This window comes from Vulpes vulpes, chromosome 16 (assembly GCF_048418805.1).
Source record: "Vulpes vulpes isolate BD-2025 chromosome 16, VulVul3, whole genome shotgun sequence".
Classification (NCBI taxonomy): domain Eukaryota; kingdom Metazoa; phylum Chordata; class Mammalia; order Carnivora; family Canidae; genus Vulpes; species Vulpes vulpes.
This window is the reverse complement of record NC_132795.1, coordinates 16353898-16367307: the sequence shown is the minus strand read 5'-3', so window position 1 is coordinate 16367307 and position 13410 is coordinate 16353898. Positions and strand designations below refer to the sequence as shown.

The 13410-nt window shown below is 37.9% G+C and overlaps 1 protein-coding gene across 6 annotated transcripts in view; it reads right to left on the bottom strand.

The window, feature by feature from the left end:
• The window catches only part of INO80D (INO80 complex subunit D), a 68387-nt gene that overhangs the window by 29614 nt on the left and 25363 nt on the right, over positions 1–13410 (bottom strand). For all 6 annotated transcript variants that reach the window (XM_072742135.1, XM_072742136.1, XM_072742134.1 and 3 more), the window contains one exon: positions 7251–7359. In XM_072742135.1, coding sequence (XP_072598236.1) covers positions 7251–7359 — 109 coding nt within the window. The remainder of the gene's footprint in view (positions 1–7250; positions 7360–13410) is intronic.

Here is a 13410-nt window from a genome sequence, read left to right as displayed (position 1 = left end):
CCAGGTGACATGTAACAAGAACCCACACCAGTGTGGCAGCAGCAGGACTGCAGAAGACGGAAGGCATCCTGAATGTATAAAAGGCAAGTCTTGTCAACTGGGAGAGGAAGATGCAAGGGACACGACTCACATGGCCGTTTCCATGAGTGGAAGATCATGGAACAGGAGCAAGAGCAGATCTGGGGCAGGAAATAAATTCCATCTCAGACATAAAGGATTTAAAGTACAGCTGAGGCCTCGAAGGCAGAGTGGGAAAAACCGTTGGAAATGATAAACAGGAGCACAGTGCAGGAAGGACTACAGATTTCACCGCCAACACCGAGCAACTGAAGGGCAAGGGAGTGACTAAGGAAAAGGCCCCAGAGATAATAGAAAGAACAAAACCTATGAGGGCCATTATCATAAAAGAATGAACTCAATTTGGTGACTGCATATGAAGGATAAGAAAGTCAATAATGACTCAATGACTTTGAACTTGCATAACTAGGGGAATGGAAGGGTTATTAATAGAAAGAAAGAGAGGAGAAACAGCTAGTCTTAAAGGGAAAGTAAAGTTCAGGTAAGAGTCACTTGCCAAAGCAATTGTTTGAAAACACTCTGTAATGGTGGGGAGGACAGAACAGGTCAGCAGTTCTCAAGTTGACAATAAATGGACAGATGCACCTGGATGTTGCGGCATGTTCCGTCATTATCATACAAGTTTCCAAAGTGTATTCAGAAGTTCCGTGCTGATCTAGTTTGCAGACCTGCACAGGTCTATGGGACCTGTGGTCCCTAAACAGACAATCTCAACATGCCTCCCACTTCTAACATGCTGTAACATCTATATTTCACACCTGGTTGTGGAGGAAGAGTAGCAGACAGGGCAGAGAAAAGCCAGTGGCCATCATTTACCAGCAGTGACAGGCCTGCCACCTACTGCATTCTCACTATGCTGCTTTCCTCACCTGTGAAATCATGAGAGCTGGTTCGCCTATCTCCCAAGGTTGTGAAGAGAACAAAAAGAAATGACCTATCTATCTGAAATGACAATATAAGTACAGGTAGTATTATTAGATCCCAAAATCTATATCCATTAACTAAAATTAAATCAGTTATGAAATACACACACAAAACTCCTGGCCTAAACGGTTCTATCATGAGCTCTATTCAAGAATAGTCAAAGAAAAAATGATTCCAATCATACACAAAATATTCCGGATATCAGAAAAGAAAGGAAGATTCTTTTTTTTAAAAAAAGGATTGCGGGATCCCTGGGTGGCGCAGCGGTTTAGCGCCTGCCTTTGGCCCAGGGCGCGATCCTGGAGACCCAGGATCGAGTCCCACATCGGGCTCCCGGTGCATGGAGCCTGCTTCTCCCTCTGCCTGTGTCTCTGCCTCTCTCTCTCTCACTGTGTGACTATCATAAAAAAAATAAAAATAAAAAAAAAATAAAAAAGAAGGATTGCAAAAAAAAAAAAAAAAAAAACTTATTAATAAGGACAATATGACAAAAGGAAAATCTTTTTTAAGATTTTATTTATTGAGAGTACAATAATGGGGACGGTTAGGAGAGAGGGAGAAGCAGACCCCCCAATGAACTGGGAAGTCCGATGTGGGGCTCGATCCAGGATCATGACCTGAGCCAAAGACAGATGGCTGAGCCACCCAGCTGCCCTGTAGGAAAATCTTAATAATCTTAGAGTCAGGCAGCCCAGGTGGCTCAGCAGTTTAGCGCGGTCTTCAGCCCAGGGTGTGATCCTGGAGACCCGGGATCGAGTCCCGCGTTGGGCTCTCTGCATGGAACCTGCTTCTCCCTCTGCCTCTCTCTCTCATTCTCTCTGTGTGTGTCTCTCATGAATAAATAAATAAAATAAAAAAAAATTATGATCTTAGAGTCAAAAATCATTAGTAAGTTGAATCTAGCAGAATATATATATAAAAAAGAAATAGCCAATCTGGGTTAACTAATGTAGAACACAACTATTTTTCAATCCAATCTTACTAGACCTCTCTTCTGCAAAAAACCTATTCTTCTTTTCCTTTTATCTTCAGAACTTCAACATCACTGAAATACTGAAGACACAAGTTTGTTCTCTAGATGATACCTAACAATTATATTTCAGACACAAGATATTGATTTGGGGTGCTCGCCCACATCCAACTAACTCAGGAATGCTGGAATTAGGACAGAGTACTAGAAAGGAGAGAGGTGCACAGAGAAGTACTCTGAGGACAATGTACAGAATGTTCCTCTCTCAGTTCTTCACTTGAGTACTGATCAGTGCAAGAGTGTATATGAATATCTGAGGCCAGGAAAGAGCTATCTGAAAAGAGGAGGCTGCACCAGTCCCAGTGACTCACACAGGGCAGACTTAGTTTGAGATCCTACCATCTAGAGGGGGAAAACCCCACAAAAGTGCAGGGCACAGGGTAGACCACCCAGGAGGAGACTGCCTCAGTAGTGGGGGGTATAATCAGCCCTCAATTAAAGGCTGCTGTGGCCCCATATCACAAAATTTAAAAAGCAAGCCTTGAAAACTATTTCTAAGTAAGTTAACTATGTCCCTAAACAACGCTCTTAAAGGAAGACAAAAATACCAGAATCAAATAAGTAAAATTAACGATGCCTGGCATCTAGTTAGAAATTATCAGACATTCAAAGAAACAGGGAACTAGAACCCACAAGGAGAAAAATTAATCAACAGAAACAGATCCAGAAATGATATAGATGACAGAATTAGTAAGCCGAGAATCAAAGAACAGTTATTAGGGGCACCTGGGTGGCTCAGTGGTTGAGCATCTGCCTTTGGCTCAGGTTGGGATCCTGGTCTCGGGATTGAATGCTGCATCGGGCTCTCCGCAGAGTACCTGCTTCTCCCTCTGCCTATGTCTCTGCCTCTCTCTCTCTGTGTCTCTCATGGATGAATAAAATCTTTGAAAAAAACCCAAAAAACAGTTATTCTAACCATATCTCACACGTTTGAGAATGTAGAATCATCATGACCAGGTCAAGGAGAGACATGGACAATATTAAGAAGACCCAAAAGAGACTTCTAGGGATGAAAAATACAATGTCTAATATGAAAAATATATTGAATGGGATTGATGGCTGGTTAGGTGCCATAAAAGATCAAGGAGCCTGAAGACAGTAATAGAAATTTTCCAAAATGAAAAACAGAAAGGAAAAAACACACTGGGAAAAAAGTAATTATCAATAAGCTGTGTGATCATTTCAAGCAGCCTAAAATATGTATAACTCAGTCTCTCAAATTGAAAGGGGAAGAAAAATAATTGAAGACTAGGGCAAAATTTTTCTAAATTTCATGAAAATTATAAACCTAGAGATCCAAAAAAGTCAATGAATCACAAGGACAAGAAACATAAAGAAAATGAACTATACAAATGGTTTAAAACTATTAATATAAAGAGAAAAATCTTAAGAGAGAGAAAAAAAAGATACATAACATTCCTTGGACCAAAGATGTGAAGGATAGCTAACTTCTCATCGGAAATAATGCAGGACATGTAAGCAGCACCCTTAAATACTGAAAGAAAAACTGTCAACCTAGGATTTTATGCCAGCAAAAAATATCTTTCAAACATGGATGGACCTAGAGGGCATAAGGGAAATAAGTCAGAGAAGACAAATACCATATGATTTCACTAACATGTGGAATCTAAAAAAACAAATCAAAGCAGAAACATACCTATAAATATAGAGGACAAACTGGTGCTTGCCAGAGGGCAGGGGATAGGGACATAGGCAAAATGGGGTGAAGGGGAGAGGGAGGTGCAGACTCCCAGTTATGCAGTAAGTTATGGGAATAAAAAGTACAGCACAGGGGATACAGTCAATAGTATTAGGGTTGTATTCTGACAGATGGGAGCTACACTTGCGGTGAACAGAGCAAACGTACAGGCTTGTCAAATCACTCTGTTATATACCTGGAATTAATGTAACACTGTGTCAGTTGTACTTCAATTAAATAAAAAAGGCATAGGGATGCCTGGTGGCTCAGTCAGTTAAGTGTCCGACTCTTGATTTTGGCTCCGGTCATAAACAGGGTTGTGAGATCAAGTCCCACGTCAGGCTCCAAACTGGGCTCCCTCTCCCTCTGCCCTCCCATCCCCCACTAAAAAGGCATAGTCCATTATACCTCAGTGAAAATTTTAAAAATGAAGACAAAACCAAGTCTTCCAGACATAAAACTGAAAGAATTCATTACCAGAAGAACAGCACTACAAGACGTTCAAGTAAACCATTCACACAGAAAGAAAATGACATCAGATGGAAATAGGGAACTATTCAAAGAAAAAATCCCTAGAAATTGTAAATATTTCTCTTTTCAATCCCCTTAAAAGATAAGTAACTGCTTAAACACAACAGCATTATATTACGGGGGTTATAACAAATGTTGGGGGACATGTATAGCACCACGTGACAGAAAACAAGGAAGACCTCAGGTTTACCTAATTTAAGCTATCACCTACTTGAGAAAGAGAAACAAATTCAAACAAAGGAAAGAATAGAAGAACATAATAGAAAGAAATAACAAAGAACAGAAAGCAATGAAATGAAGCTAAAAGAAAAATCAATGAAACCAAAAGCTGGTTCTTTAAAAAGACCAATAAATATAGAAAATGCACAAATAAACATACATGTACATACCAAGGGTTACAATGCAAGATCAACAGGCTTTTCAATAGTGTTGGTTAAACAGAAGATCCACGCAGAAAAAAATGATCCTTAGCACTGCACCTCACATTATATACCAATTATACAAGAATAAATTCTGCGAAGATTATCAGTAAAACAAAGTTTCTAGAAGATAGTATTAGGGAAGAGCTTCATGACTGTGGGGTAAGCAATGATTTCTTAAAGGGCCACAAATACATTATCCATAAAGAAGACCAATAAATGGTACTCATTAAAGTTAAGAACTAGGGGCGCCTGGATGACTCAGCTGTTTAAGCATCCAACTCTGGGTCTCTCAGCTCAGGTCATGGATTTCATGGGTCATGGGACAGAGTCCTACATTGGACTCCACGCTCAGCATGCAGTCTTGAAGATTCTCTCCCTCTATCCCTGCTTCCACTCACGCTCTGCCTGTCTCTCTAAAAATAAATCTTTAAAAAAAAATTAAGAACCATTTTCTATCAAAGACACAATCAAGAATATGAAAAGGTAAGCAGTTACTAGGAATAATTACAGTTAATAATGAATTTAAGATACCAACTTTTTCCGTTATTGAGATATAAGAGCCTGAAAGATCTCCTTCAGCACATGCATCTACAGTTAAACTAACCAAAAATCTTTCCCAAAACAAGGCCAGGGGTGCCTGGTTGGCTCAGTCAGTAGAACATTTGGCTCCTGATCTCTGGATTGTGAATTTAAGCCCCTTGCTGGGCATAAAGCTTACTTTAAAAAAAAAAAAAAAAAAAAAAAAGCCGAACTTTCTCCCTAAGATTTCTTCAAGTATAATCCTGATTTAGCAAGAAAACTCACAAAAAGGAGGTTTGGGGGGTAAGCAGGTGGGTAGGTGGGTGGCAGAGAATGGTAATCAGACCACTACCAGTTTCTTCCAAAAATTCAATGAACTCAGAGGAATTTAAATGGTAAAACATTTTGAGAAATTTTAAATGCCAAAAACTTCTTGAAGATATTATGGACAGGCAAGGTAGGGCCAATTTTCTACAGCTTTCCATTTTCTACTGCACTAAGCACAAGGTAAAATAAATGACAAGTAGCTGCAACAAGAAACTGGAATAAGGTTATTCTATGGGTGGTTTCAATGCAGGACAAACATTCCCATGAGAGGGGCACAGTGGTAGACACAGACAAGAAAAGGATAGGGAACTATGTCAATCAAGTTTCACTCCAGGGAACCAATATGAAGCACCCCATGCCTCGCACAACACGAGTTCTATAGGAATATCCTGAATCTGGGAAGGAAGGAAGGAAGGAAGGAGACTAAAGTGACAGCTGGACAAGGATAGCTATGTGAAAAGAAGACAAATATGAAGGAAAAGAAGAACGAGGAAACGAGTATCATGGTAAGGCAAAGAGCAAGCCAGTTAGCAGAAGCAACCAAGGAAGTAAAATGCCGCAGGGATGAAGAAAAATATGATGGTCACAAGTCTAAAACAACAAAAGAAATATCCTGAAAAGTCTGCAAGAATAGAGGACAGAAACAGTAATAAGAGCAAATATATCCCATCCAGATGTTCGGGTCATCCTGAGAATTCCAACAGGAATCTGTACTACCATTTATCATTCATCTCCCGGGTACCAGCTATTGTGCTAAGCATTTACTCATGCTACCTCATTGACAGCAATTCGTAAAATTAACTCAAAATATCCCCTATCAAGTTAAGCTGGCATGAGCATTCCCCTGAGGAAGCATGACTAGTGGTATCTATAATGGTGAAAGTGCAACTGTACTTTATCTGAAAAAAATATGCTAATGGTAAGGAAGGAAGCAGTCTTGAATGATACATAAAATAGGGCAGATAGAGAACTGGTCTCCCCTCTATCTCGCCAAAGATCCATTCAAATGACAATACTTAAAAATAACAACAACAATATTAGTGGAGTCTGAAACTCATCTTTTGGCTCCACAGACAGGGATCTATCTTGGGATGGCCCCACTGAACTAAGTGGATCCCTAAGTCAGTGGCCTGAAACAGAAAGCTTTCTATCACGGAAGGGGCTGTGCATTCGTCACTCTACAGCCTTCTGATAAGGCAGATACCAAGAACCTCTAATGAAATTATCTCAAAAAAACATTTTAGCACATGTTAAATGCCTAAAAAGAACGGATCAATCTTGTAGAAGACAGTGGTGAAGTAAAATGTTCCCAGCTACTCTATATAGGGATAGGGCCTAAGAATATCCACAAGTCAGGCAGCGGGACTCCAAGTAGCCCTGGGACCACAGGCCAGTTCCTCCACTTGGCTGGGCCTTGGTGTCCTCTTCTGTAAAATGAGGAGATAGACTAAGTAATCTCTAAGGTCCCTTTTCAATTCTAAGTTCTATTATAGTTGGTTCCTTCAGTAATAAATGGGAAAGGTACAGAAGCAAATTTACCAAGAAAACTGAAGAGTAGCTTCCCTCAAACAATATAGTACGATTCTTCCCAAGAGGAATTTATCTTACCTCCATTACAATCAAATGAGATCCAATGCGATAAAAGAACATTAGCATATAGAGCGAAAAATCAGGCCACTGCAGGGGTAATTTAAGAATAAAAACAAAGAGGAAGACTTACGTGTGTCTTTCATATCTGAGGGTTTCTCGGATGGACCACGCCACCTGGTATGGCGAGGCCTGCTCTGAGTCCTCCAGTTCCTCTCCGCTCTCTTCCGACCAGTCCAACCCTGGGACATAGGAGAGGATATTGCAAGTTAGAAAATATATATTTTTTTTTTATTTAAAATTTAGGAAAAAAAGATATCCAAATCCATAGCACATACTATCACAGTGTGAATAAATGCCTCCTGAGTAGGTTCATCCCTATTATGACAAAAATATTAATAATGAGCCTCTGATATATACTCAGGTTTAAAATACTGGCATTAGAGCAAAAAAGCTATATTCCAAGGATGAACTCCTGTTAGATACTTCAGAGTAGAAACATAAGCAGAGTTCAAGTCCCTTCTCCCCGCAAAAAGGTAGAATTTCTTAAGTATCAAAATATCATACATTAAACCTGTCAGAAAAAAAATAAAACATATTCAAGATCGTGGGCAGAGGAGGCTAATGTATGTTTAGGTATAAAAGAAGACAAAAGCAGGATGCCTGGGTGACTCAGCGGTTGAGAGTTTGCCTTTGGCTCAGGGCTTGATCCCAGGGTCCTAGGATCGAGTCCTCCATCAGGCTCCCTATAGGGAGCCAGCTTCTCCCTCTGACTACCTCTCTCTCTCTCTCTCTCTCTCTCTCTCATTAATAAATAAATAAAATCTTTAAAAAAAAAAAAAAGGTCAAAAGGTACTTGTGGATTCACTCCATACTTCCACAAAGAAGGGCCCTAGAATAAGTTGTCAAAGGCTGACACTTCATGCCCTTTCTCAACACCTCCGGGGAAAAGGACTCCATCCATCAGGCAGGACCATGCCCTGGCTCTTGCCCTTTGCAGGAAGAGTGATGGTAAGACGACAATATTCTATTTCTAAGGTGGCTTGGTGTTTCTTTTAATTCGTTTCAACGAGAGCTGCCACATTTCCTGGCCTTTTGAAAAACAAGTTTAGAGGGAAAAATAGAAAACCAGAGTGTGAATAATGCTAACTTATTTTGTCAAATGCTACTATTTTTAATGACTGGATAATTACTAGCTACTAACATAAAGGTTTTGCCTTTTTAGAAGTTTTGTATCTTGAAAAATACTGATGTTACACAGTCTAACATACATAACTTTAATATACTCATACCACTAGGAGACTTGAATTGGATTCCTTGGTAGCTAGGATTCAGTCTTCCTTCTGGAGACCCTCAAAAATCAAAAGACCATCTTCACTAGGCAGTTATGTTAGAAAGAACCTCACAGGTTGCTTCTATAATTTAAATGAGTTTACATGTGCCAAACAGGGATATTAAGAAAAGGTTAATCGAAATGCAAATTATAAATGCTTAAAATCAAGTAATACATTGCCACTGGAATAAAGAAGCCTCAAATCTAGTTCCAAGGTGACTATCCGAATGTCACCTTAAAAAGTAACTTACTTAAAAAAAAAAAAAAAAAGGTACTTTTTCTCAACTAAAATAGTGATAAAAAAGCATAAAAAAAAAAAAAAACAAAAAAAAAACAGGGATCCCTGGGTGGCGCAGTGGTTTGGCGCCTGCCTTTGGCCCAGGGCGCGATCCTGGAGACCCGGGATCGAATCCCATGTCGGGCTCCCGGTGCATGGAGCCTGCTTCTCCCTCTGCCTGTGTCTCTGCCCCCCTCTCTCTCTCTGTGTGACTATCATAAAAAAAAAAAAAAAAAAAACAAGTAACCACAATAGCATTAGCTTCAGGATAGGATATTGAAAGGTGAGGTCTTTCAAACACAAAGTGACACCTAAAAGGACCTTTTAAAAATAGGATATGAGTTATCTTTTATTGTTTTTGTGTAATTAGTAATAATCAATGCTAAGTCATCTATTCCTTCTCTCAAAAAGTCAAAATCTAAGTCGTAAGAACTAAGTTGGAATTGTTTCTCTTGTGAAATTAACTGTCCAATAAAGCAAACCTTTGATCTTGGCTTCATTATCACTAGTTTTAATATAACTAACTGAGATAACCAGCCCAGACAAACCAGCCCAGACAAGACTGTACTTTAAAAGGCGATTACAAGACTGAATTTTTTTCTTTTTTCTTTTTAATTTAATTTATTTTTAAGACTGAATTTTTCTAAAAGTATTCTTTGCTGACATGAATGCAGACTATACTTGGTCCTAACGGTACATTACAATTTCTGGCTTTTCCAAAGTAACCTTTGTTTTGAAAACCTAGGCCCCCTAATATGCTGGAATTAAAAAAAAAAATAAAGGCAAGTTTTCATTTTGTTCAAAATGACAGAAAACCATCTCCCAACACAAACAACATACTGTTTGTTTCCATAGCTAAAAAAATTACCAACATCCATAAACACACAAAAGTATAAATCAGTATTTAGTAGATGATGTGGGTACATTGTGGAATGAGAGGCAAACATTTGGGAAGAAATAAAGTTAGATGTCTGTCTCAAAACTAAAACCTAATGAATTCCAAATAGAGGACTACAATGTAAATAACCATTTGATATAAATAAAAGGACTAAAAGAAAATATGGGTGAATATATTACATACTTTTGGAGCCCAAACAAGAAACAAAACAAAATAAAACAAAACACCTGATTCAAAAGGAAGAAATTCTAAAAAAGTAGAAAACATAAACAATTTTAACTCCTAAATTCCAAAATCATTATCATAGGTATTTCAAAGATAACAAATGGGAGGAGACTTTGCAAAAAAACATGAACTATGTATAAAAAGATCTCACCAAATCAATAAAGAAAAAAGAAGCCCTTCAATAAAAATGAGTGAAAAAACTCAAAACATAAAATAAACAAGAAATACAAATGTCCACAAAGCATTATAAACAAATATTCAAAGCTACATTACTAATTCAAAATAGCAGTTCTCACTTAAAGAATGGTCCAAAGATCTCAAGGGGTCCCTGAAATCCTCTAAGGGAGTTCCTTAGGTCAACACTATTAGATGCGTTTAGACGTCTTTAGCTTTTTTCACTATGTTGGTGTTGGCACTAATGGTAAAAAGGAAAGAAAGAAAGAAAACAACAAAAAACCCATGGTAGGTAAACCTGCTGGCACCTCGGCACGAATTGGCACCAGGTAGGTAAACCTGAGTGGCACTCAGCACAGTGGCACCAACCATACTAGCAGTCATTCTACGTTTCACACCATGACTTGTGGTTAAATTTTTTTTTAAATAAACAGTTTTAAGAATATCCTTGACAAAGCACTATATATCAAAGACTGTTTATTAAATCTTAGTTCTTGAGACGCCTGGGTGGCTCAACAGTTGAGCGTCTGCCTTTGGCCCAGGGCGTGATCCTGGAGTCCTAGGATGGAGTCCCATATCGGGCTCCCTGCATGGAGCCGCTTCGCTCTCTCATGAATAAATAAAATCTTAAAAAAAGAAATCTTAGTTCTTAACTACACATCTTTACAGCAGTCTTTGTGATCATATGAAGTCATAAAGCACCTCTGCTGCACAGCAAGTAAGTACAGTGGTTGTCTTGCACCACTGTTCTGTGACCTGAACTAGCGGCTTTCTTTTCATTCAACATCATTTTTATTTGAACCAATGACTGACAAACTATGGTTATTAAGACATAGATATCCGACAGTCATTTTTTCTAAAATGAACAGTGAAACTATAACTTCAAGGGAAACAATGTACAATATTTGTTGCCAACAATGAGATTCAAATTTTCACTTGAAAGTTTGATATTTTCTTTAAACTTGAAGTCATCAGTGAGTCTATGACAACTTTCTAATAGACTTTTCTAATGAGATTGGTGGTAATATTAATGAATGTAACTTTGTTTTGTTTTTAAGTAGGCTCCACAACTAGCATGGAGCCCAACACCTGGCTTGAAGCCATGACCCTGAGATCAAGACCTAAGCTGAGATTAAGAGTTGGATGTTTAAACAACTGAGCCACCCAGGCATCCCATGGATATGATTTTTTAAATTTTGCATAATGAAGTATGTCCACATTTGGAACATAGGTTTCACTAGGTAAACCAGTATTTTCCAAATGGACAATATATTATGTTACAAAACCATGCATGGGTTAAAAGATCCATTCAAAATGCAAAGCAGGTCGATGTAAAATCCATTGATGTAGTGTTTGCAAAATTCCTTGATATGGTTTCAGATTTCAAACTGCAAGTAATCTTTAAGAATCTCTCATTTGTCAAATTGTAGTGTAGAATCGAATAAGAATATCCACAATTATTTTTTACAAGCTAGTATTCTTCCCTTTTCCAACTTCCAACAAACTTGTAAGGCCATATTTTCACATACTAATCAAAACCACATACCACGACAGATTGAATACAGAAGCAGATAGGACAAGCTAGCTGTCTTCCAGCAAACCACACATTAAGATTTACAAACAATGTAAAATAATGCTGCTATTCATTTTATTTCCTTTTTTCTTTTGGGAAATCCTACTTCATAAAAAGAATATGTTACTATGTGGGAACTTTATTTTTTTAAAAAGACTTTATTTATTTATTCATTAGAAACAGAGAGAGAGGGGCAACACAGGCAGAGGGAGAAGCAGGATCCATGCAGGGAGCCTGACATGGGACTTGATCCCAGGTCTCCAGGATCACGCCCTGGGCTGAAGGCGGTGCTAAATCGCTGAGCCACCCGGGCTGCCCCCTTTATCTTTGAATGCATTAATATTTTAAAATTTCTCAGTCTTATCTTCAATTCAGTAAATATCAAGAAATGTAACTCACATACAAAGGCTCTATGGTGTCCTCAATAATTTTTTTTATTTATTATTTATTCATTCATGAGAGAACAGAGAGAAAGACAGAGAGAGAGAGAGAGAGAGAGACAGAGACACAGGCAGAGGGAGAAGCAGGCTCTATGTAGGGAGCCTGATGTGGGACTCGATCCCGGGTCTTCAAGATCATGCCCTGGGCTGAAGGTGGCACTAAACTGCTGGGCCACTGGGGCTGCTCTGTCCTCAATAATTTTAAAGTGTAAAGGGATTCTAAAGTCAAAGAATTTGAGAAACACTAATCTAAGGTATGCAAATTAAAGCAAATTTTCTATCAAATTTGCAAAGACACAATAACAACCAATATCCAATACAGTAAAGATGTAGAGAAACTGTAATTCTCATACCCCGCTGGAAGAAGGGTAATGTGACAAAATAGTTCTGAAGGAAAATTTGACAACGTATCAAAAAGCTTTTTAAAAAATGTAAATGCTTGGAATCAACAATTCTGCTTCTAGGAATCTATTTGAAGGAAAAATTAAAGATGTGACAGTAATTATTTTACTATGAGGCTATACGGCTATAATACTTTATAATGACATAAACTGGAAACAACCTAAATTAGAGAATGAATTCAGCTGTGACAAATTATGTTGTGTATGGAAAATTACTACCTTCATAGTATACTACAAAAAATTTTTAAAACAGGTTATAAAACTGTTATGTATAGCAGGAACCTAATTTTATAGATCTGATATATACCAAGGCATTAACAAATGGGTATCAATTAGGTTTGGGTGCTTTAACTTATTATTTTTATCTATACCTTTTAAGTTTTATTAGTTGTTTTAATTATCAGAAGTCACACATGGTTTAATAACAGGTGAAACAATATAAAACTCTTAACATAAGAAGAGTTACCATTCCCATCTCCGTAAAAACACATCCTGTCCGGTTCTGCCCTCCTCTTGATAGCCAGTGTTAACAGCCGGGTAGTGTATAACCATTCACACCCAATAGGCAAAAATCTATCTGTCCATAGACTTGATCAACAGATACATTGATGCCCCTTGTTTATTTACTTTCTTTTTAACAAAAATGGGGTAATACGATACCTCTTGATTTTTTTCTACTTGCTAATATAACATAAATACATCTAGTTAAAAGATACAGATTAAAAAAAAAAGATACAGATTTCATTCTTTTTAGTAGTTACATAATACTTTATAAGACATGTATCTACCATAATCTACTCAAGGTCTCCTATTGGTTATAAAGGTTATTTGTGGATTTTTAATACTGCAAGCAATGTTGCAATAAACATCCTTGAACATGCATCTTTATATTGATTTTTTTCACTCATAGGAATAGAGTCCCAAAAGTGAGTTTGCTGGCAATGTGTGTGTGTGTGTGTGTGTGTGTGTGTG